This window comes from Typha latifolia, chromosome 9, assembly GCF_019914945.1.
Source record: "Typha latifolia isolate L0001 chromosome 9, TyphaL0001v2, whole genome shotgun sequence".
NCBI classification, from domain to species: domain Eukaryota; kingdom Viridiplantae; phylum Streptophyta; class Magnoliopsida; order Poales; family Typhaceae; genus Typha; species Typha latifolia.
Genome location: NC_133094.1, coordinates 10,277,290 through 10,301,847, shown reverse-complemented (window position 1 = coordinate 10,301,847; position 24,558 = coordinate 10,277,290). Strand labels below are relative to the sequence as shown.

Genomic DNA, 24,558 nt, shown 5'->3' with positions numbered 1-24,558 from the left:
ACTAGCAGCAACCAATCACTACATTGTCACTTTGTCAGAGAGTAGGTGTAGTAGTTGATCTTCCTCAACCTGTGCACCATCACATGAAACCACCAAACAAGTTACCTGCTTCATATGCACTAGAAAGTAATAATTTTGATCAAAAGAGAGATGATCTTATGCAATTTCACCAAAAGAAAATAATAGATCAAATATTACAACCTGCAATGACCTCTGTCAATGATTGACCTGCTTGGAGCTAATTATGGTACATGAAACTTTAATCACATAAAGTAGGATGTCTGTGTGTTTGACTGCTCAAACGTGAGGAGAAAGTAAATCTTTAAATCGAGCTCATTTACAGTTTCTTACAAGACATGTTTGAGATAAAGTGATTCCTGTAGATTTTTTCAAATTTTCAGCTGTCATATATTACACTCAAAAAAGTAGGACCACCCAGCCAGGGTCCATCAGTCCAAACTAAATCTGCTATCAAATTATTAGGCATAATGATACAAGAAAAGATTATTTTTTTTTATAAAAAAATAAGAATGAATACTACTAACTTCCAACTTCTTTGACAAGAGAGTATAGCTTGTCTACAAACTGGAAAATTATTTAACATAAAATTACTGTTATACGCCAGCCAGTGGGTTTTCTGTCTTCATCAATCTCCTCATTTACTTTGCTGCATCTTTAAGAATCAGGAAGGCCAATCCAGCCTGTTGAACTCACCTTCAATTTTTACCCACATAAGAATATAAACCAAACCCATAGCTGAAGCTTTCAAGCACTCTTCCCACTCTTCCAAGATCCTCTTGGAACTTTTTTCCTTTCTTCATCAAACCAAAGCTTCTATTGGCATCAAGATAAAGGCCTCTGTTCCACTGTAGAAACCTCAAAGCTCAAAACACTCGTATTCATTTCTTTGCTTCTGTGCTGCTATGCATATGAGGAAGGCAACTCAACTACTAACCATGAAGGCCAAGGTACAGAACTCATTCAACCTGAAATTACTCCTCCTTGGCTTCTTCCTTCTCTTTATCCTCCTATTCATACTAAGATCAAGCCTATCACCAGCACTCCGTCAACAAGACACATCATTGCAATCATCTATGCCACCAGAACAGACCCAAGCTATCTCACTAACAGCCGTTTCAAAACCTTTATGCACAAAGCTACCACCCTCCCTAGCGAATACCATCATCCATTACACCACCTCAAACATAACTCCCCAGCAAACATTCAAGGAGATCTCCGTCACAGCTCAAATACTGGAGAAGAAGTCCCCCTGCAACTTCTTGGTCTTTGGGCTAGGCCATGACAGCCCCATGTGGAATGCACTCAATCATGGAGGCCGCACCATATTCCTTGAAGAAGATGAGGCGTGGATCGAAACCATCCGTCAGAAGCACCCAACGTTGGAGTCTTACCATGTGACATATAACACGAAAGTGCATGAGGCACAGGATCTCTTGGAGCTGGGGAGGCTACCGGCGTGTACTGCAGTCGGCGACATGAGACTCTCTGAGTGTCAGTTAGCTTTGAAAGAGCTACCAAGTGTGTTCTATGAGGTAGAGTGGGACTTGATCATGGTTGATGCACCAACTGGGTATATTCCAGAGGCACCAGGAAGGATGGGAGCAATATATACAGCTGGGATGGCCGCAAGGGGGCGAAGGGAAGGAGAGACTGATGTCTTTGTACATGATGTGGATAGATTGGTGGAAGATAAGTTCTCAAAGGCATTCTTGTGCGAAGGTTACCTGAGACAACAGGAGGGGAGGTTGAGACACTTCACCATTCCTAGCCACAAGACTGATATTGCCAAGCCCTTCTGTCCCTGAAAGAAAATTAGCTTTTGAGCATCTAGGTTGATCTTATTACTATCTCTTTGGGATCCTTCACTGTGATAATATTTTGTTGTTTAAGAAATGGTACTTGGATATCTTTTATTCTTTTTACGTAAGGAATGGAAATGATTATCATAATAGAGATTGGAATAAGCTGGAAGACTCACTAGATTTCATGTTCTAGCATCACTCATTTGAAACCATGTGTCCTTTTTCAGTGTGGAAAGCTTTTTGGTTCACTCAGATATCTGAAAGATCAATGGAAATCTTAAGTTTCAGGGCCATTATAATGAGCACAGCTGGTATTTTCTGTAGTCCTGAATTTTCTATCCTAAGGTTGAAATTGGTTAAAGACAAATCTGCTACATAATGAAAGTTGGGAGATCCCAAGATGTGGAAGTCCAGAAAGGAAGAAAATGAATCAGAGTGAAATTTCTATTCATGATTTGATGAAATTTATTGTCAGAATGGTGAAGGAACCAGAACAGACTTCTCTTTCTTCACAGTTGAACATATAAATGGTAAAGAATGAACGAAAATATGTAGATGGAGTAAATAAAAAAAGTCAATAGGATTGTTCCACCATGTTATACAAGATCTTTAGAAATATATAGATGGAATAACCCAAAAAAACTGGACAAGACTTTATGGATTGAGACATGAGAATCAAATGGGAATGGAGGGACGTAGAGAGAGTTTATGGAGTTTTTGGATATGAAGAAACAAAAAATCCATAACTTTACATGTTATAAAAAGAAAATATCAATGGACTTCTATGAAATGGTTTCACTACCTTCCAAATAGGAACTGGCCAATCCATGGGTATACCATGAGGTTACAAAAGTTGTACCTGTAAACCAACCCTAAGCCTTTTGGCCTGATCTCAGGCCCTGACACACCCTCCGTGGAGGTTGTGGTCGGACTCTATTATGGATTTCTGACCACATTCTCCATAGGGCCCCTCTTATCTCTTCCTTCTCCGAGCTTATGAACGAAATGAATATGATATGTTCCAAATTAACCGGGTTTCTTCCTGGTCCTGTATTTATCAAAAGATACTTTAAAAGGAGAGCTGAAAATTACAGTTCAAGGCCGCTAAACTCACAGTCAAATAGCTTTTCTTTTCACTGGAATAGTAAAATAGCACAATATCTAAATATCGTAAGTTACACCAGGAGAAAACTTGACAAGTCAGGTTGATAGTGTCAGATATATTCATAAGAAAAAAAAGAAGAGAGAACAAATTAAGGACTCCAAGAATTAGATGGTGAAACTTGAAAGTGAGAAAGTTAATAGAATAAAAGGATAAGCAGAAAGAAGATATCCAGAAAAAAAGGATTGTTTGCAAAAGAAATAACAGTGGACCAGCGAGATGATAGGGGGCAGTTAAGCAAGCTTTTCACTCTATTCTTGAACTTTTTTTTGGAAGTTCTTGTTGGACTTTGCTTTCCTCATTTATGACTTATGAGTCAGCTATTCCGCAACAAAGTTAATGAATTGTCACCAAGGAAGAGGCTAAATATAATCCATATAACAATTTCCAATTCTTCATTACGAGCTGCACAATAAAGAAATTGCCATGGTAAGAAAAAAATTAAAAAGGAAAACAGGCTTAGCTAATGCTAAAATACATGAAATGGGGAATAAATGACTGAATGAGCATGACAAGGGAGGTGTATAGCAAAAACATTTCAAGATGATTCAGATATATCTGATGGAGATGATGCAGAAAAGAGTATGACAAATAGCTGCATGAAAAAAAAAAAAATCTACCGACTCCAAGTAATTCAGTCATAAGGCTCTGTCATCGTTATTGCAGTAGAAGCATGGCAGTTTACAATCGATTAGTTTAGAAGCCAAATATCCGGATCCACCTGAAGCGCTCGGGCGACGGCGACGGCGAAGGCGAGCGATGATCGGCGATCGGTGACCGGCAACGGCGGAGGCGGAGGCGAAGGTGGGTATCTCTTTTTTTTCTCTCCTCTTACGGCACGTGCCTGTGGCACGACCATCGTTGTTGAGATATACTAAATCTTTTGAGCAAGGTTCAAAAAATCAGTATTGGGATCAATCTTTTAAAAAGACGATATATATCGGCCGTATCGGTAACCTGAATCAAACTGGATTACGTAAATTTTTAATATTATTTAAAAATGCAAAAAATAAAACTTTAAAAAAATGACAAAAAAAAATAAGAAAATAAAGAAAGAAAAACTATAGTGTAATGAAAACTGAAAAGAATAAGAGATTAGAAAGAGAGCGAGTGGAAAAAAAACCAAGCAAAAGAAAGAAAAACTATGGTGCAATAAAGAAGAAGAAGAAAAAAAGAGAAGAAAAGAAGATAGAGAATAAAAGAAATAAAAAAACTAGGAGAAAAATAAAGAAATGAAACTAAAAAATTACATATCAGAGTTTGCCAAAGTTAGACATGTGTTGCCAAATTTGCCAGAGCTAGATTTCTCCATAAAAAAAACAATGGCTATATGTTAAGGAGAGAAAAAGAGAAAGAAAGAGAGGGAAAAAGAAAGTGAAAGAGAAAGAGAGAGAGAGAGTTCGGATTGGATCTGAATCAGGATTGGGATTGACCGATCCAGCAAACCATGCTTCGAGTTAACATTCCTCACCAGATTATCCATAAAAGTCAAAAATTACAAGAATGATTCAAGAGATTTCAAGAGCATGTATGGGTATTATCAACAACAGGGAGATTGCATTAGAAAAGCTAAAATTCATAGGCAAAGATATTGCATATCTATACAAGAATGAAGCATAAGAAGATGAAAAAATTTCTTACTTTAAGATAAGCAGTAGGCTGCACCCTTGCAATATTCCATCAAAGAAGGCATCCTTCACCATATTATACGACGGGATAGTTTGTTACTTCCTTATGCACCAAGAGCTGAAAATAACAGGATAGTTCAGTTGTTACTTATTACATCCTTTTCTTTCCCCAAGGATATGGGTACATTAAAAAAATGAAAAGCTATACCTAAAATGGAGCTCTGTAAGATAAACTAAATCAACTTGAAGACACATATTCTACATGGCCACTGCTAAATTTGAGATGGAGACTTGCTCTCCTAATTTGGTAATAAAGATAACATGGCTGCTTGAATCTCTCTGAAGGAAAACCCTAATGACTGTTTCTACTCAAATATTAGTCTTCATAATTACTCCGTTACGACGGCAAATCTTAGCAGAATTCAAATAGTTACAGCCAAATCAGGCATTCCACATTTGTGTGGGAACCCAAAATAATAGAACAGCTTCATCTTTCTCAGTGGCACACTTGAATTCTCTAGCCTAGCTTGCTCATTCAATGTTGTGACTGCAATTTCAGAAAGCTAGTTCATATTTGTTTTAAAAAGGACCTTAGACTCTTGGTAAGCATATATTGATAATTTTTATGAGAACCCTACATGGTTCAGGGAAAACCTAGAAGATTAATTATATTTGCCTGGTACCTAATAAGAACTGCATCTATGGCAGGCATGCCTATTATCAGTGCAAACTAAATTCCAATAAGTGGTTCTTGATCAATGGTAAGTCCAAAGGATTTATCTACTAATTGGGATGCTTTCCATACAACTGTATATTAGACTCCACCAAACATGCATGATGAGAGAATGAAGAAACGAGAAAATAAAGAACAAGGAGGATAATCCTACTAGAATGCAAAAAGTTGTCCTGTCATTCCAAGGAATAAAATGCTTAGAAAAACAATTTCAGTGACAAATTTAAAGGAGCACATCAACATTCCAAACATTTGTTCATTCAATAAGCAAGGAGCAAGGATGAAAGCAAGAAAGATTTTTACAAAGTTGACATCTTTCCCTTTTTTCCCAAGAAAGAACCCATCCCCCCTTCATGGCCCTAACTCTGTCCCTAACCATCAAAGCCATATAGTGTGCGGCTCTGATGCTTGAGTGCATATGCTATATCCATGGCTGTAACCGTCTGGCGATGGGCATGTTCCATGTATGTGACAGCATCTCTGATGACTTTCTCCAAGAACATTCTAAGAATGTCATAAGTTTCCTCATAGACAAGCCCACTCATTCTCTTTACGCCACCACGGCGAGCTAGACGGCGGATAGACACTTTTGTTATTCCCCTAATATTGTCCCTGAGGATTTTGCGATGGCGCATTGCTCTGCTTCTCCCGAGCCCCTTCTCGCATTTTCCTCTTCCTGACATTCTTGTGCCTTCTCCCTATTCTCTTAGTTTGGGGAGTAGATGCTTAATTTATAAGGAAATACCTCCATGCCTTTTGTGCCATAGAGACGGTTACCACTAATTCAATGCAAGTAATGTATGTGAGCATTTGGACACGCAAACCGAGGAAGAATCTCTGACAAATGTTTCAAAACGACAAATATAAAAGAAGCCATATTTGGAATGTATTTATGAAAAGATGCCCTTTTTCAAAGATTGCAAAGAAGGCAAGTTACCAGTCGTCAAATTAACAATATCCAACTAACTCGTAGTAGCAAATTGGTAATGATAGAAAATTCCTAGAAGGTCAAAATGGAAAGAAGAACGTGTCAAACATAATTTTGAAAAGAAATTAAAAGGCATCATGTGAAGCTCTCAACATGTCTGGTGTCCAGAGAAGACAGGGTCTGCGCTCTAGAACCTAGTCTACAGAAGGTCACAAATCCTTCCTTCTCACAGTTTTCAAGCATGGGACTTTGTATAGACTACTAATTATTCAACCATGGAATTTCAAGAATAAATTGACAAGTAGAACCTAAATGTATAGCACATCAACCAGAAGGAAACAAGTACCAGTCACTCGAAACACAATGACACTCAGCCTAGTTTGATATCCACCGCAAAACTTGGCAATCAATGAGATGATCCTTCCTTCCAGAAAAACAGGTATTTGCATCCTATTTAGGCTAATAACAGCAAATCTACGACAATAACAATAACAATAACAACTGAGTCTTCAGTCCTAACTCCTAACTCCTACTATTTGGACTAGCTGTCTACATCTGTTCTAATCAGTTATGATAGTTGATAAATCGTGCATTCTCTACAAAGATTGATGAATTTCACCAATTCAACTTATGAAATTATAGCATGGCGATACTGTTCATAGAAGGCCTCCAGTTGATAGATGCAAAAATCCTGTATCTGAAGTAAAGGAGTAATGATTTTAGATCAATCAACGGAAGATTTGGCACTTATGACTTAACCACCAGTGATCAACTCAGATTACTTAAAAAAAACTAGAATGAAGTTAACTTAGAAAGAATTCCTTAAGTTGTCGATGCTGATGAACAGAACTGTTGCAAGTACTAGAAGACCAAAAAGAATATTGACTTGAAGAACATATTGAAACTGGAATGGTCATAGGTTAACCAGCCATGGTCTTTTCCTCAAAAAATCCAGCACCTGCACAAGGAGTTCACAAAGGTAGACCTAGATGTGGAATGTAAGAGTAAGATTGCACTAAACAGAAGTGTGACAAGATAAACTTGGAAAGAAACTACATTGTTTGAGATTCGATGGGCAAGGCAATTGGCAAAGAGGACTCCAAATTAAATGCTAGAGAAGAGATAAAAAGTGGCTTGTATGGAAAAGGATGAGTTATCAGAACAAGAGACTTGATCATAGTAACTTGAGGGCTAGTAATTGCCCACAGAGATTGATGAACAAAATGGTAATACAGATCCATCATTCATTAAGCATGTAAGTCATCAGAACTTCAAAAAGTGAAGCATTATCTGGGTAATAATAATTGGACTTGGACACTGAAGTAGGTGCAGAGGAAACTTGACATTCAAGGTGTACAAACATTAAAAAGAAAATGTGAACTCCCAAGACAGAGCAAATAAAAGTACTGAGTGGACAGGTTATTATTGAAGAGGAGGATGCTGATACATGGATATTTGAAAAATACCTAACATTACTCACATCTTCCATCTGCCAACTTAAAACAAAGATGAAGGAACAAGAATATGAAATAGTAAATGGAGAATGAAAAAAAGGTCAGCCATTAAAAATTTAAAATGAAAACTTTGTGTTTGGATGCATTTTAAAATAATATAATAAGATTTGATTGGCCTACTAGAATAATTACAATATCTAAGAAGAAACCTTAGAGGAAGAAATTCCCTTTAAAAGAAGAAGTCTCATCATGAAACTTATAGATGGGAAAGTGGCATGTCGGTAGCTTTTGGTGGCCTATAATAATTTTCATTATAATTTCAGATTTAGTGAGAGGTGAGAATTGCAAGTGAAACAAGGACTTCAAGGTAATAACTTGCTGAACAGACTCATTATTATAAGAAAGGAACTGCATGGAACTGTTAGCAATGTGAAGGAGTATTCCCACGAGAAAAGGGAACAATAGTAAAAAGGAATGAGATAAACTATTTGTCCCACACATAATTGCTAAAGCTTTTCAGTTGAATTTCGATTGACAAAAAAGGAAAAAAGAATTTGGATTCATTATGCATATCTAAACCTAGTGGGTTTCAGATTGCAGTTCCAATGGGATTTCAACTCTGAATTTGGATATTATTTGACTACTAACAGTTTGATCCTAGTATAACAATTAGTATCATAGGTATGACCCTCCTCATCTCATGCACTAGGATGCCACTTATAAGTATAACAAAAGAGTTCATAATATTCTTACTAATAACAGCATAACAAGATAGAGGAAATTTTGCATGGCCCCTCAATCAATTAATGCATTATTTTCTTCTTTTGCAATTTATAAAAGCACAGAACTACAAGCTATAGCAGAAAAACTTGGAAGTGACAGGAGAGGTGGTTGCGGAGCAAAAATTAAAGAACCTAAAGAAGTAAAGATCATTTAAAAGATTACTACGTTGAGAAATTAAATGCAGTGAAAAGGAAGTCCATTAAAAATTAGGAAAATGCATAAAATATAAACCAAATTACACAATGACTCACTTCCTAGTCTAAATCAAAAGGCTTCATTTTGAGGTTTTGCCTTTTGAGTTATATTCTTTTCTTTCTTTCCACGGTCATCAACATTACACATTATCCATTATTAATGCAACATACAGCATGAAATTTAAGTAGAAGAAAGCCTGACAAAAATCTCACTTGATTATGTCGCAATATGGTAAAAGCAGTAGCTATGTTATATCCTACATGCTTCTTATCAACTGACAAAGGATAAATTACCTCAAATGTTTTCTATTCGAATCCAAAAGCTGCGCATTAAATCCAAGCTACCTTTTTGATTGCAAAATAGAAGAATTAATGAGGACAGGAAGTGACGCTTAAGAATCTTAGAATCCTAGCAGCTAAGAACCTTCATAGCGCATTCAAAATCTTACCTATTCCTTGAAGGATTCTTTGATTTCGCCATCGATTCTTCATCAATTGCTGTCGATAGAGTGGTGGATTATTTGAAGAAAGAGATGAATTTACAACCAAAACGGATTTAGGTCGGCCTAAACCAACATAGACCGATACAGCGGTGCCGGTGAATTGCAGAGTTCTTGAAGGGGAGTGACCCAAAAAATCGGCAAAGCAATATGTCAATATATTCGTTAAAAAAAGGTTAATTACCCCTACACTCCTTAACTATACCGGTTTTCACGGAACCTCTAAACTATGTTTTGTTACAATGTCCCCAGTAAACTTTGCGGCAAAGTGAAACAACTACAGTGACAAAAAATTATCTAATGAAAATTTTACTCCTGATAAGTAAATAAGTTCATCAGCAAAATGAAATGAAATGAAATTAATATTACCAAAATTGCCTCAACTTATATAAGTTTTTTTAAGACCCCACTGCCATTGCCCACTGAAACCCGAGAAGGCCTGCGCCTCGCTCACCGCAGCCATTGAGGCAGCGGCCCACTCTGTCCTCACCCTCACCGTCCACAACCAGTCCCGCTGGAGCCATGTCATCCTCCTCGGCCGCCACAGAAAGAAGCTCTTCCTCAAGGTAGACAGGAGATCCGCCAGCGCTGCCCCTCGAGATCCACACAGCCGCCAATGCTGCCGACAGTGAGGCAGGAAGGTGGGGATTCGCTTAGGATGAAAACTCCACTCCAACCCATGCAAATCTTTGGCAACAAGCTCTTGGGAAGGTCTCTGCTTCCCATAATCCTAACCAAAAGAAACAAATGAAGCGGAAAGAGTAAAGAAAAGCTCCATAATCTACTGTTTAGAATGTCTAAAAACAACAAAGAGACCATTTTTTTTACCAAGGCAGGAAAGCAATCCTCTGCAGCTCGACGAGGAACGGAGAATCCTCCATGAGTGCTTGTGTCCGAGGCAGTAAGCGTCTCGCAGAACATGTGGGGCATCGAAGACTTCCTTTCCTCGTCGGCTTCCTCGATTTCCCCAACACCTTCAATGCCGTCCTCGTTGAGACGTTGCTCAAAATCCTGCGTAAACCAAATAAACTATCAAGCCAACTATGAAGCATACTAAATGGACTATGGCGCGCGAATGATTCTGATTTGTGATGGTCAGAAGCAGAGCAAAGCAGCTAAAACCCCGTATCAAGCATCCATTTTTTACCATCATTTCCAAATCTTTTATCAAGTGGATTAGCTGAAACAACTACATTTCAGCAAAGCCCAAAGAATCAAGAATAAAAGTTCCAAAAAAAATGCAAGAAAACAGAGAGCAGAGAAAAACCCCAACCTCGCTTTCGGCAACCAGAGAAAGCCGCGCATAAACCTCGTCCGTATCCGCATCAGGAATCAAAGACCAAATAATAAATAATACATCGACACTCAAATCTGGGCCGGCTGGTGCTAGGCGATGTCGCAAGCTGGCGCCGCTGGAGATGCAGAGGATGGCGACGTCGGCGGCGGCGATCTCAGCGCCGCAGGCTTCCGGGGGAGAAGTCGGCGATGTGGAAAAGGAGGAAATAGAGCGTTTTTATTTTCTCTCCTTTTTTATGGGTTTGTAAGTGATGTATTAATTTGATTGAAACGCAGAGGCTGCCTTATTTTGAAAAAAAAAAATTAAAAAAAAAATAATATATATATATATATATATATATATATATATATAAGTTGGAGAGTAAGCGAGTAACACTAAAAAATAATTTTATACAATAATCACTTAAATTTTTTAAAATATTATTATTGCCAAGTGTATTCTCTAAAGATTTTATTTTGATTCTTTCATACTTGCCATTATGGTTAATTTTTGAAAATTATTCATAGAATATTCCTAACAAGAACTTGCTTAAGTTAACAAATGCATTTAAATAGAGAAAATATGTTTCATTTTTGAAGTTTAGAGCCCGGTTGAGTTCCAATGGGGTTCTAAAACTAGCTTCAAATTTGGAGCTAGCAATAGTAGGGCTCCAACCATGAAAATGGAGTCCGGCTCCATTTGTCATTTTAACCTTTTGAAATACTAAAATTACCCAATAATTATTATATTCAATAATTTTAATTCTATTTATATATTTTATTAAATAATTTAGTTAGTTAAACTGAGTATATAATTAGTTTTACTAATCAGTTTTTAACAAAAATAATACCATTGATGAGTTTAATATTAAATTATTTTTGAGTTAATTTAAATTTGAAATTTAAATTTTTTTATTATTTATAAAAATGAGTCTAATAAATTATGTGTCCTAAAATATAATTACTCAAAATTATTCCCAATGTAAATATTAAATATTTAAATATATTAGATATGAAATACATCAAATATGAAATACATTAAAAATAAAATCGGAACCGGAACCGGTGTCTACGGACATCGAATCGGTGGCTACGGAACCGAATCCGATTGCAGAATATTAAACATCTATTATTTTTATTATGTTTGATTAATTTCTACTTATTTTATGTAATGTAATTTTGATATTTTTAGTTAATACATGTAATGCTTATTTTAATGTTTATTTCGTATAATATAATTTCGATGTGTTTAATTAAAAAATTAGTAATTTAAAATTACTTCTGAAACTATTAAATATTATCTTATTTTAAAGATCTCGATGAGAGTTTTCTAACCATATATTTTTTATTAAAAAATAATAACACTAAGATAACCTATTAAATAATTTAAAATAACTAATATAATAATATATATTATATTATTATTTTAATATATACGGTTGAAGTGCATCGTGCCTTGCTTTATTTTTAGAGCCACAGGTTCCAGATGCTCTTAGTAGTGTTTATAAAGTGCAATATATGGAAACATAAATTTAACCATAATACCACTTTTGAAAGAGCTGAATGATTTAAATAAAAATTATGATAGTTTTAAACATTCAGTGGCAAATATAATATTTACAAGAATTCCAATTCAATTTTTGTGTATTTTAGGTGGAAGATACAGGCAATATATATATATTATTGCATGATACATGTTATACTTATGCTAAACTTGTTCTATTTAGAAAATAAATAAAACAAAATAGAGTAGATTCAAAATACTATGTATTAATTGTGATCAATAAGTAATACTTTTTCTATATGTACCTATGTATATTTGTTCATCTACATGATTTTTTTTTAATTAAAAGAGATAGCAACATGGCTATCACAAAACTCTCAAAATAAGATCCCGAGAGAGAATATTAGATAGGATATATGAACCCAAAAGCTATTGCTATCCAGATGACAAGAGATTGGTTAGCTTCTCTATAAATATGAGTAACAGAGATTGATACAAAATGAGGGATAATCCTACTAATATCTTCAATTATAGAACTGATAAACCAAGGCCTCCTCAGCTTCTTGACTATAATATCTATAAGGTTCTTGGAATCACATTTCTAGTCCTATCAAGGCCCAAGCCTCACTGAATAGAACCAAAACAAAATGATCAAGAATAAGTTATTTATTGTTGATTGCACTGAGTTATTGATGGCATTAACATAATTGAAGAGTGGTAATTTCATACATGTAACTAGTTTTTTTTTTTCCTTTTTCCTTTGGTCTTGAACATGGTAGAATTATTAAATCTGAAAGGAATTAATTATGGAAATATACATGATTGATTTGGTTTCAATGGTTTGATCCTATTAACCTAATACCTGCGCATGAAAGCATTGCCACATTATTTGTGATCTGAATCATGTTAATACCGTACACAACCTCATTTGCATATATCTTACAAAATGAGAAAAGTAATGCACTAAGATCAATACAATCAGTATCATGTAGAACAATCTCTTCACTGAAAGTAAACATTTATCCTTCTTTTTTTTCCTACTTGGCATACATGAACAAGAGAATTCAATTGAAAGAACTTTAAGCAAGCACATCAAGATGAAGCACAACAAAAAGTACTGAAGCTTAAATCCCAAAATTTACATCTCGCATCACATCAGAAATATTATAGCTACTGATAGCAAACTAAACTATGTGGAACAGCATGGCTTCCTTGTATTGTTGGCCTCTGTTCCGGATACCGTGATACTCTTCCCCTCCTTGATGCCTCCAGTTGCTCCTGACCCAGTATCTTCTGAAGCTATGTTCTTCTTGCTGCAGATGCGATAAATCTCAGCAAGGATCATCTGAAATGACTTCTCCACATTAGTTGACTCAAGAGCTGATGTCTCGATGAAGGATAAGCCTTCCTTCTCTGCAAAGCTCTGTGCATCTTCTGAAGCAACTGCTTGAAGGTGCTTGAGGTCAGTCTTGTTACCGATAAGCATGATCACAATATTAGAATCAGCATGGTCACGCAGCTCCTTGAGCCACCGGCTAATATTCTCAAAAGTTGTAGGCTTGGTCACATCATAGACAAGGAGGGCTCCAAGGGCTCCGCGGTAATAGGCACTGGTAATTGCCCTGTATCGTTCCTGGCCAGCTGTGTCCCATATTTGAGCTTTTATTATCTTGCCTTCTACCTTGGGAATGTAGACATAAAAAAACAGGTGATGAGAATGTAGGCATTAAAAAAAGTAACAGGTAATTCAGTTTATGCATTATAAAAAGTGCAATGTAGGCTTTCACATATGCATAAATAATGGAAAGATCAAAAGTACAGCATGAACCGATAAGAATAGGACCTAAGATAACAACAAAAACAGCATAAACCAGTGCAGGCACAACAACTAAATTATTTTTTATGCTTCATGCTTCTTAAACTCAACTCTCTGAACCAGTTCATCAATAAGTAAATACAGTAACCCTGAAGCCTTCTGTTATAAATCCATTAAGAAACATTAGAGGGATGAGGGAGTGTCTATTGATGTTAAATATTTTGTTATTTTCTCAATTTATCATGTAAACAGCAAAATGGACAGAGCAATCGAGCTTCCCATCATCTTTCAACAACTCGGAAATGTCTTAATTCTCATACAACAACAGTGGCAGCAACCAAGCTTTAAGTCCCAACCATGTGGAGTTGGGTAACATCTTCAATTCTATATGGCTAAATTAGGATTTACTGGAAACCAACTTACAGGCAAGAGAGACAAATAACTTATAGGAATGAATTCCATTTATATGCAACTGAGCTCAAAAGGAAGAAACTACACCAGGAAAAGTGATAAATATGGTACTATTACTTGAAAGGAAGATATGGACGAAAAGAGTTTTAAAACTAAGAAAAGACCAAGGCCCTGTTTGGATGTTGCAAAAGCCTGAGGAAAATTGTAGGAAAGTCAATTTCCTTAGGAATTTCAGATTGCATGGGAAAATTTTCCTATTATGGTGTTTGGGAGTCATTTTGTAAGGCAATGTTTCCTAAGGATTGTACCCTTTCCTAGGGAAAAATAAAATCCACTCAGACAGACCTCATTTAATTTTTCCTATCCTTTGTTCACAGGTGAAAAGTGAGAACAACTCATGCCCTCCCCCTCTATTTCTCCTCCTCTCTCCCACCCTCCCCTCCCTTATCATGCCAACATGCCCACCGCCACCGCCTCCTCCATCGCCAACAACCACCACCACTTCCTCCTCCTCAACTCCTCCGCCGCCAACAACCACCACCACCACCACTACCACCTCCTTTATGCAGCCAGCCACCACCACCATCATCACCTCTCTCTCTCTCTCTCTCTCCTTTTTATTATTTTTCCTCCAAAATTTCCTAAACAATCCAAACAAGATATATTAAACCAATCTAAAGGTAAAAAAAAAAAAAAAATTTACATAGGATCATCTGGTTGTACTTTTTAATTCCTATGATGGAAATTCCTATGGAAAATATGCCTAATTTACCCAAACAAACCTTATGTCACTAATGCAGGCGGAATTATTTGTCCAAAAAAGAATATAAATTTGAAAATTAACATCCTGGCTACTTTGCTAATGCATACACTTTCTTATAATCCTTTTGCACACATACACAGAAAAGAAAAGGTCAAGGACCCTTATAGGAACAACCAAGAATTACAAAGTTACACATCATCATTTTTTGGCTACTTTGCTAATGGTTTTGTGAAATATGAGACAAATTTGAGATCTACTATAGGAATAATATAAGGTATAAACTATCTCACTCTTAGTGATCTCTACCTTCATGATTCTCATGAAAGTTGTACTTTCTATAAGCTACCGGATCCACATCTTTATTTTCAAATGGACTCACATTATGCTAAATACTAGTGTATCGTAAATCCAGAAAGAATACATTAAGGGAGGTCTACTCCTTTCCCAGGCCCTTCATGTTGCCCACTATATAAGATTATATCAATAAGGTAGTTGCTCGGTATTGCTAATCGACTTTCTATGTTGCATGATAAAGCCATAAAGGTCCTCTTGATTAAGTATTCCCTATGTGAAATCTTCTATCATTTCTTAAAAATTATATTAGTAGCAACAATTTCTTGATGGTCTCTTAAAGGTCTTGTTAGTTTTCATCGGAGTTGTTCCCAATAGTAGACCAAATGGGAAAGAAGAGTCGGACTCTAAAGACTCCACAAAGAACTTCTCGACATTGTATAAGAATATATGGTATCTATGAGATCCAAATCTGCCCTGCCCTCCTCTTTATGGTGTCAATGTAGCTTTACATCTCATTAAGAGATAAAATTTCCTCCATTAGGCAGTTTAACAGCCTACATCAACCTAGCTGCTCTTTTACTGCTCAATTACATATATGGATGGGTGGCTGGTTGACTACAAACTATTTGAAAGACATGAAAGTTACCAAGACTTGAATTACTGGGAGACAAAAACTGGTTTGAATGCCAAAACTCAAAAGGTATGAGATATTGCCATATTGGTAATAGTGCATGAACTTTTAATGCATTTTGTATCCAATCCTTCTGTTTGAACAGTAATCAGTATCTTATAACAGCTGGATAGTAAAGTCACTGATCATCTGAGCTATTGGTAGTTGACTTTATATGATATTTAAGTGTAATAACTATTAGACATGTAAAGAAAAGCATTTCAGTGAATGAAAAACTTCTATTTGTTTGACATGCATGACTTTCTATCATTCCAACATTTTAAGTTATATATAATTGATTTATCCTTAAGAAATAAAAATTATAATTCCATCTTGTAAGTTTAAATGCTTCAAAAATTAAATATATTACATCACTGTTTTGGTGCCCTAGATAATCTCTAATTATCTTCAAAAAGTGTGACTTTTTGCTGGGAAGAGTTCAATTAACCAAATATTTCGGTTCACAACTTTCCACCCATTCCTAATCCTCCAGTGATGTTCTTCCACTATCTACTTAACTGACCAAATATTTTCAACTGATGGATTTCGAGACTAATCAGGTTAGAAGATCAGGTACCCATTGATTGCAATTTCAGCTAGCGAATAAATTGACGTATCTCTTTTCTTTCTTTTAATTAGCGAAACTAGTTTGCGCACTGATTATCTAATATATGCACGCTCCATTTCAGAAGTATCTTCTGTACATACCTCATTGTTTTTTTTACAGAAAAGTAAGATATATGTAGGAAAATCTACCTCCATTCGCAGAAAAAGGTTCTTTTTTTCCCGTAAATCACCACCTAAGTTTTATCTTTATTGTAAAGTATACCTCATTTTAATATATATTTGCAAATGTCTCCTCCTTTTCAGCTTATAACTATACACCGAAGAAATTCCTTTTGCACATGTACCTAAAAAAAGGTGGCTATTTGCAAATATGCATCAAAAAACCAAAGGGAAGAGAACTAGATCGCAATTCCAGGTAGCCGTCTAAAACCCTTTCACTTTACACAATCAAATACACTTCCAAGATCTAGATTTCTCTATAAAAAAAAATGGCAAGATCCCTAAACAACCACAAGAAAGTACAAATAGATCTCATCAGTGAGTATAAGAGAAATCACTAACAAGATCTACAAGGTAAGACCAAGAAATCAAACGGATCCGACCAAGATCCGAGAAGACCAAACAAAATAAAAAACGAAATCTTTGCAACCCAAAACGCATCACAAGATCCAGGAGAGATCTATTGGTAGAGGAGGGAGAGTCAGTGAAAGAGGACTCACTTGGAGGGTGCGGGTGGCGAATTCGACGCCGATGGTGGACTTGGATTCGAGGCAGAACTCGTTGCGGGTGAAGCGCGAGAGGAGGTTGGATTTGCCCACGCCCGAGTCGCCGATTAGTACCACCTTGAACAAATAGTCATATTCCTCGTCCGGTCTCCTCGCCATCTCTCTCTCTCTGCCCTTTATATTGTTCTTTGTTGGTGTTTGGAGATAGAGAGAGAGAGAGAGAGAGAGAGAGAGAGAGAGAGTGGTGACGAGAAATATTGAAATAGGACATGAATGCATTCAAATGATTTTTTTTATTCCCAAAATGTCCTTCTGAGAGGTTAAAATATGGGGAAATAATATTTACATGGCAATATTGAAAAGATAATAAAAATTCTCTGTTATGACCCTATTTGATTTGAGCTCTACCTCCTAATTTCTTAGCTATGATTTAGGTTGTTTGAATTAGGCTAAAAAAGTTACGGTGTTTAGTTATAATCTAGGTTAAGAATATAATTATTATCTTTGATGTGATATAAAAAAGTAAAAAATTATATTAGTCTATGAGAGAAATAGATTTTATGTAAAATTAATGGACCATGATTCCTTTAACTTTGATGATATAGAAAAATAATATAATTATTAAATAAAACTAATAAAAATTTAAAAAATATATTAAAAAATGTGTGCCCTCTTTTTTTAAAAAGAAACTTTTTGGTGCGGTAGTTGCGAGCTTATTCATTTGCGATATTACGGTTTTACGAGATTGTAAGTATATTTGCTTTGAGTTTAGGAAAACTCTTAAACTGGTTCAGTAATCAAATATTTTTTTTAATATTTAACTAAGTTTATTTTTCTAAAAATTTAAATAAAAAAATAAGACTAACTAATCGAGTTTGGGGCTTAGCCTCAAACCAAACAAGATTGCAAACTTGGCATGCAATCTAGCAATCCTACTATAAAGTAAAACCTATAAAGTACATGGCTGGTTTGGCATAGAAGCTTTTAAACTTACTAATAAGGTAAGATTACTATTTACTTTCTATTAAGATTGTGGGCCTATAAATTCATTGGTGGCTTGGTTATAAGCTCGCAATTCTATTATAAGGTAAGATATCTTACTTTTTTTTTGCCTTAAATATGAATATAAGGTTACATTAAAAAAAAATTCAAGAAGTTGGGCAAACTTTATTAAATAAATAAATAAATATAGGGTTAAATATATTTTACCCCTATGTACTTATGCCCAAAATTATTTTACCTTATGTAATTTAAAAACTTTCAAACTAGTCCTTATACTTACAACTAAAGTGTGAGACAGTTAGTTTTTCCATCCAAATTAATGAATCACGTTTAAAAAATTTTAAAAATTATATAGGGCTTTAAATTCCCTATGTGTTTTAACTTTTTATGGACAAAAAATGTCCTTCCTCTCTTAAACAATTATTTCTTTCTCTTTAAAAAATACCTACATATTTTTTTCTCTCTTACTTTCTAGATTGTGCTTACTACATAGTAAGTTTTATTAAACATAATTTTTTAGGAAGTTTAATAGTTATATCACATCTAAAAACAAAATAAATATAGAGTTAAAAAAAATTTAGATAAAAAGACCTATTTATTTTGTATAATAAACACTACGAAGGTATTTTGGTTATTTGGGCACGCCCAATTAATTTTGGCAAAAAAGAATTAATGGTTTCAATATAGTTGTAAATATAAGAACTAGTTTGAAACTTTTTGAAGTACATAAAGTAATGTAAAATATATTTAACCTATAAAAATAATTTATTACGAGTTTATAATTGCTTACGAGCTTAGAAGTTTGCAAGCTCGCAACTATTTTATAAGCTATTAGAGATTTAGTAAAGTTTTAATTTTTTATGGAGGGAAAGGTATTTTTTCATAGCAATATTGAGGATTTAAAATATGAGAGTTCTTATTACTTTGATGTAATATAAAAAAATAGTAAAATATATTTATTATGTTAGAAAAATTAGATATGTGTACCAAAATATTCAATTCATAAATTATAATACAAGTAATTTCAAAAGTAAAATTATAGTCAAAGAAAAATTTAAATTTAGACTTATTTGTATTTCTCTCTCCTCCCTCATGTTTTTTGGGTAAAATAAGGTAAATATTATTTCCTGAAAAAAAAGAAGAAGAAGAGAAGGCTACTAAATGATGAAAAATAAGTGTCATCCTCGCCATTGTCAAAAAATAAGGGTGGTATTATTAACATAGTTTTGAATAAATTTTGATGGTAAAAAAAAATTTGGTCATGGTTGCCAAAGATGATATTAATTCTTAAATCAATCTTTGATAGGACGTTGAGGTAAGTAAGAATTAGATTACATGGATAAATTTATTTTCTGATGGCCATTTAGTTGCTATAATCAATGTAAGGTATCATTTATTCATCATCTTTTTTCTTTTTGTGCTGCCCATGAACATAATCGTGCTTATGAGATAGAGTTAGTGACTCTCTGATAAATTATATAACAACAGGAAGGATTATAATAAATAATAAGTAGGCTCTTAATTTCCTGGTGAACAATTAATTTGATGTTAAGGTACTGTATAAAGACTAAACTGTTTCTTGTGGAGTTGTTTGTCTTTTTAATATGTAGCATCAAAGATAAGTGATATATTCCTTCTTGTAGCATCTGACAATTTTATCAGTTATGACTACTCTAATTGTTTCATCTAAATCTTGCATTGATCTCCTCTCTGGCTAATATTCTCAAAGTAAGTTTTTTTTATTATGATGTAGCAAAGGTAGCATCTTGATTGATTGATTGATTATCTCCTATGTATAATTTATATAATTAGCAATATGTTTCAAAATATGTAAAAATCAAGGTTCATCGGATCGGCCATAATTGATATCCCAGGCTCTTTCCATTCGACAAACTTCGACGATTAAAATCTTACTCCAGTGAACTCTAACAAACTATAGTTCATCAAGTATTCATGATTTAAAACAATCACATGATCCATATCCTGATTATCATCCTCCTTAATATCCTCAAACACAAAATCCACATATTAATTATTATCTTTCTCAGAGACAACAAATTTTATTTAATATGAATGATATGATGCAATCACTCTTTGAAGCACCAGACACTAGACATCATTATTTTTAAATTTATAATAATTATGATGATGACTATAGAAATTTACGAGAGCCAACTCGGTATTCGTCGAATTTTAATTTTTGAGTAAGTTAGTACTTTTATTTGGCTCATATATGAATACTTATTATTTTCTTATTTTTTTTATCATATTTTTAAAATTTTTAAATTTTTTTGTATTTTGAAATAATATTTATAATTTTATGTAATTAAAAAAATATTGATACGATCGAGACGACTGATATGACCGATCTGACCAATCTCGACAATATATATTATTTGTGCATAAGTTGTTACAAATGTTTATGAAAATCTTGAAAGTGTTTGCAAGGCCATCAAACAAATTGAAAATATTCTCAAATAAGAACGCCATTTTTTTAGGACTTGCAGGCATTCATTGTTGAATTCAAACATGGACTCAAAAAGGCTCAAAATTTTAGATTTTAAATTATCGCATTCAAACATCTTTGAATTTTCACTATATTGGAGTATCTCGTAGAATCTATTTGGAGATTTTTTTTTTCATATCTAAAAGATATATTTTAGAATTTAACTAATCATGCCCTTTATCATTATTTTGGAAGACTTTCAAAGAACTTGGTTTTGAAAGGAGCTCGTTGAATCGCTCTAACTTAATGTATTTATATTAAAGTATTTATATTAAATTTAAAAGAACTATGTCTCAAAGATTATTAAGATGAAATGATCAATCTCGAGATCATTCAATAAAATAGAATGATTAATTTCGAGGTCGCTAAGATTTAAAACTATATTATGAAAAGTAGTGTATTGCAAGTTTTAGCCAACAAGATTTTTACAAATTGAATCATAAAAGTTGACACGTGATCCGAATTTTTTTTGTAACTGTTATATATTTTAATAATTAGTTTTAATTTAATTTGAATCCGTAAATTTTTACTCAAGTTGAGATTTTTTTTTCTTGTAAAATTCTTTTCGTTTGAGATTTATATTTTCACGCTTAATTTTTTGTCTTTATTTTATTGATAGTGTGCGGTAGATCCGTCTTTTAAGCATTTGTATTCTTATTAAAATTTTTTAATTGTTATCAGAACTCCTAGGTATATTATATATATAAGAATTCTGAGACAAGTGTTTTATGACTTCCATTCATTCTTCTTACAAAATCAAGAGAGCCAGCACTACATCCAAAAGATATTCTCGCAAACAAAGAAAGCAGAGCATCTCAATTCTCTAGTATTAAAGATTACATAGGTCCTAGAATATGCAACAAGAATGCAAATTCTCAATGCTTATGACATGCACAAGGTAGAATACCCTACACAAAAAAGGTCCCAAGTTCCTTCTATCACACAGCACTAAACTTGGTAATAATTATCACATATCAGTGAGTATGGAATGTTGTCTGGAATCATCACACTTGAAGCAAAGAGGCCATGCTGCTCTGTTATCTGCACAGTTTAAAAGGTAACATATCAGTGCAATGGCAAACGTACTATTTATTCTGATGATCATTGAAGCATGAATTGTATTCGCAATCCGCCATGATCGACCTTGAACTAAACTCAAGGTCATCCATCACCTGGGCAAGTGTGAAACTTCTCATATGGAAAATTAGTTAGCACCTTTTCTTGAAGGATTTGATTAGCAACCTTCAATATTCCCTCCTGCACAACCAGAGAAGTGTAGCAAAACATCCTTCATTAATATACCAAGTTTATTGTATCCAAAATGTTCTGAATTTTCCATTAATGCAGCAAGAGAGCGAAGTTTATTACATTGGAGCTGACCTTGTTCCTTAGCATTTGGATCTCTTCAGACATTATCTGCATCTGTTCAGTAAGAAGTTTCAATGGAGTTGAGTTAATGCATGCACAAGTATTAGATTTAGGAAGAGATTAGAATATTTGCCTTCGCGGAGCGGGTGTGATATATCCAAGCTTCAAGATTCTTTTCCAGGAGTTGGAGTTCATCCAGTGTCATATAACCTGTTGCTCCCTCTCCAAACATGTACCTGTTTCCCTTAATTTGTCAATTTTTACTTCCAAATTTATCGCCATTTTTCACTTTTTGATGTGAAGGATATGAGAAATCGTATGCTATATATAGTGTATTTTTCCTAATATTTTTCTGATGCTACTGATTAGCTCAGGGATAAGTTAATTAGCAGGAAGCAACAGTAGTATCATCCTCTAGATCTTTCTTTATGTTGTAGTTTTTCTTTATCTGATTTTTATCAGAGAAGATTAATTTCTTACAACTATTTTTTGTTTCAATTATATATATTTTTATTCCTCTTTAAATGATATTGTTGGTCTTCTGCATCATTTACTAAGAAGTCCATTAGTGTGCCTAAATCACAAAGTAACATGAAATCATAAAAGTTCAGCATGGCATGAACTTATCTAGTATTAGGGATATTGTACTATTAACTGGTTAGAAGCATGCAAGATGCTAGTTTGAATACAAACTATGTGTTCATATAAATTCTTTTACCTAGATCCCTTTTGAAGTAGATCAATCTCTTGCCTCAACATGAGAATCTCTTGCTCTGTGGCCTGTTACAACATTTAGATGGTGAGATGAGATCAGATAGCTGGTAATTAACTTAACCAAGCTTTAGGCAATGTTGTTAATATACTATGTCTGCACTCCTAATACTTTTCCATTTCCTAATAATCTACAGACCCCTGGTCTTAGGTATAGTTTGTCATTTGTAAAGAAAACCACAGACATGATTTTCCTTAAACTTTGCTTTTGGGTAGTTCCACAAGCACTGGGACTTGCTAGAATACTAAAATAAAGTACAGGATAAGAGATAGAATAATTTTTTAGGCTCTTAAATTGCCTTGGTTGAAGCTCCCCTAGAACCTAATTGTCTATAAGGTCAAGTATTTTATTTGTAGACAACTAAGCTGAGACCTAACAAGGGCTTAGCCATATATATGAAATGCATCATATGACAGTACTGAAGCTTTAAAAACTAGCTAACAAACCTGAGGTTGGTTCACTTCACTTCCTTCACCTTGAGCTTCTGCATAAATCTTCTTGTACCTCTCAAGCAAGCTCTCCATATTTCTTGCAATTTCCAAAAAGAAAAAGAAAAAGAAAAGACAAAAATCACAATCCTGTTTATGAACTCTATACAAACTATTAGTTTTGCAAGGTTCTCATGCATGAAGGGGCCATCTTTGAGGAGGGAGATGGATGCCAACCCATTGGTGGCAAGCTCAAAGAGTTTGCCATGAGAAGAGAACATGATGATGCCGATATCGGCGTCGCAGAGCACCGACAACTCCTTGGCCTTCTTGAACAGCCCTCCTCGCCGCTTGCAGAAGGTGACCTGGCGGTGGACGGGGTTCTCGATGCGCCTTATCTGCACCTTCCCTCGAGCCATGGCTTTTGCTTTACTTTGATGCACTCAACCTTCCACTAGTTTAGACTAGCTTCCAGGTTGTTGCACCACTAAGAGATCTATGTCCTTCTCTAGAGAAGGTGGCAGTCATAGTACGTTGGAGATGTGCAATTGCTTCATATACTACTTAGTAATACTAGTATAATAAAGAAGGAATAATTGTTGGTCGGCCAATTCTTTTACATGCCTTGAGAACCATTTGGGGCCCTTAATTCAGCTCTAGGGCCATGCCTAGCTATATCTATCTCTATCTCCATGAACTTGGGCGGCATACAAATATTTCCTTTACTATTCCTTATGCTGCTAAGGCATTCATCCTCTCCAACTCAAGAAGCAATAAGCCATGCATATTGAGTCACTGTGAAGTTGCATGCTGTCATTTGTACTTCCAAAAAAAGAAGTAAAATAGTACAGTAGATGTAAGATTAATGTGTTTGATTTACCCTCAAAGTCTAAAAAAGTTATATTTAAAAACTGGGAATTTGAACTCAAGATTTTCTCCCTTGTAATCTAATTGCCAACTGAGTTGAATCCAATGGGCTATGTTATACTGCTAGTTTTAGTTGCAAATCAATTTGCCTCACATGCTTCCACCAGTGTGAACTACACATCCTTGCAAGTCTAAGTTGATTTGTTATTTGAATGTGTGACAGAGAAATCTTGCCCACTTAGCCAATCTTAATGCTTCCAAAAGAATAATTTGAGGGACATCATCTTATGTTATCTTGTTGTAAAAAATGATAAGCTTTTGTGTAATATAATTTAGGGGTGTGAGGCCAAGATTAAGCAAGCTGATATGGCTTCAAAGTACATAA

The 24,558-nt window shown here is 34.6% G+C and overlaps 4 protein-coding genes across 35 annotated transcripts; 1 reads left to right on the top strand and 3 right to left on the bottom strand.

The window, feature by feature from the left end:
• Nucleotides 1–359: 359 nt before the first annotated feature.
• LOC140794806 (uncharacterized) lies at nucleotides 360–10,746 on the bottom strand. 29 transcript variants are annotated; one of them, XM_073147016.1, is made up of 9 exons: nucleotides 10,479–10,746; nucleotides 10,034–10,216; nucleotides 9,155–9,935; nucleotides 9,000–9,050; nucleotides 4,627–4,731; nucleotides 2,683–3,390; nucleotides 2,000–2,080; nucleotides 1,746–1,822; nucleotides 360–1,482 (listed from the first exon to the last, which is right to left on the bottom strand). In XM_073147016.1, exons 2-3 carry the CDS (start codon nucleotides 10,133–10,135, stop codon nucleotides 9,585–9,587), a joined length of 453 nt encoding a protein of 150 aa, XP_073003117.1. In that variant the 5' UTR covers nucleotides 10,136–10,216; nucleotides 10,479–10,746; the 3' UTR covers nucleotides 360–1,482; nucleotides 1,746–1,822; nucleotides 2,000–2,080; nucleotides 2,683–3,390; nucleotides 4,627–4,731; nucleotides 9,000–9,050; nucleotides 9,155–9,584. The 29 variants fall into 28 exon arrangements, with proteins under 29 accessions (XP_073003117.1, XP_073003104.1, XP_073003103.1 ...); XM_073147003.1 differs by adding an exon at nucleotides 3,707–3,952 and having other exon boundaries at nucleotides 360–2,080; XM_073147002.1 differs by adding an exon at nucleotides 3,707–3,942 and having other exon boundaries at nucleotides 360–2,080.
• On the top strand, nucleotides 924–2,116 carry LOC140794804 (glucuronoxylan 4-O-methyltransferase 1-like). Its single transcript, XM_073146999.1, has one exon. The coding sequence runs from the start codon at nucleotides 924–926 to the stop codon at nucleotides 1,824–1,826; it is 903 nt and encodes a 300-aa protein (XP_073003100.1). The 3' UTR covers nucleotides 1,827–2,116.
• Nucleotides 10,747–12,971: 2,225 nt separating the features above from the next.
• On the bottom strand, nucleotides 12,972–17,477 carry LOC140794805 (ras-related protein RABA2a). The gene is made up of 2 exons (XM_073147000.1): nucleotides 17,225–17,477; nucleotides 12,972–13,665 (listed from the first exon to the last, which is right to left on the bottom strand). Exons 1-2 carry the CDS (start codon nucleotides 17,387–17,389, stop codon nucleotides 13,174–13,176), a joined length of 657 nt encoding a protein of 218 aa, XP_073003101.1. The 5' UTR covers nucleotides 17,390–17,477; the 3' UTR covers nucleotides 12,972–13,173.
• A 4,048-nt stretch (nucleotides 17,478–21,525) lies between these two features.
• LOC140795153 (MADS-box transcription factor 33-like) lies at nucleotides 21,526–23,839 on the bottom strand. 4 transcript variants are annotated; one of them, XM_073147561.1, is made up of 7 exons: nucleotides 23,544–23,839; nucleotides 23,325–23,406; nucleotides 22,825–22,886; nucleotides 22,240–22,342; nucleotides 22,107–22,160; nucleotides 21,882–21,995; nucleotides 21,526–21,779 (listed from the first exon to the last, which is right to left on the bottom strand). In XM_073147561.1, the coding sequence occupies exons 1-6, from the start codon at nucleotides 23,723–23,725 to the stop codon at nucleotides 21,900–21,902; spliced, it is 579 nt and encodes a 192-aa protein (XP_073003662.1). In that variant the 5' UTR covers nucleotides 23,726–23,839; the 3' UTR covers nucleotides 21,526–21,779; nucleotides 21,882–21,899. The 4 variants fall into 4 exon arrangements, with proteins under 4 accessions (XP_073003662.1, XP_073003660.1, XP_073003663.1 ...); XM_073147559.1 differs by having other exon boundaries at nucleotides 21,954–21,995; XM_073147562.1 differs by having other exon boundaries at nucleotides 22,119–22,160.
• Nucleotides 23,840–24,558: the final 719 nt, after the last annotated feature.

What these genes read in the sequence shown, in the direction of transcription:
- LOC140795153 (XM_073147559.1), bottom strand. Translation starts at nt 23,725, where the DNA reads ATGGCTCGAGGGAAGGTGCAGATAAGGCGCATCGAGAACCCCGTCCAC. An exon ending in GTGAAGTGAACCAACCTCAG is followed by an intron (nt 22,887 to 23,324) that starts GTTTGTTAGCTA and finishes ATGTTGTAACAG; the next exon opens with GCCACAGAGCAAGAGATTCT. An exon ending in ATCACACCCGCTCCGCGAAG is followed by an intron (nt 22,161 to 22,239) that starts GCAAATATTCTA and finishes CTTACTGAACAG; the next exon opens with ATGCAGATAATGTCTGAAGA.
- LOC140794806 (XM_073147003.1), bottom strand. Translation starts at nt 10,135, where the DNA reads ATGCCCCACATGTTCTGCGAGACGCTTACTGCCTCGGACACAAGCACT. An exon ending in AGGATTGCTTTCCTGCCTTG is followed by an intron (nt 9,936 to 10,033) that starts GTAAAAAAAATG and finishes TCTTTTGGTTAG; the next exon opens with GATTATGGGAAGCAGAGACC.
- LOC140794804 (XM_073146999.1), top strand. Translation starts at nt 924, where the DNA reads ATGCATATGAGGAAGGCAACTCAACTACTAACCATGAAGGCCAAGGTA.
- LOC140794805 (XM_073147000.1), bottom strand. Translation starts at nt 17,389, where the DNA reads ATGGCGAGGAGACCGGACGAGGAATATGACTATTTGTTCAAGGTGGTA. An exon ending in TCGCCACCCGCACCCTCCAA is followed by an intron (nt 13,666 to 17,224) that starts GTGAGTCCTCTT and finishes TACATTCCCAAG; the next exon opens with GTAGAAGGCAAGATAATAAA.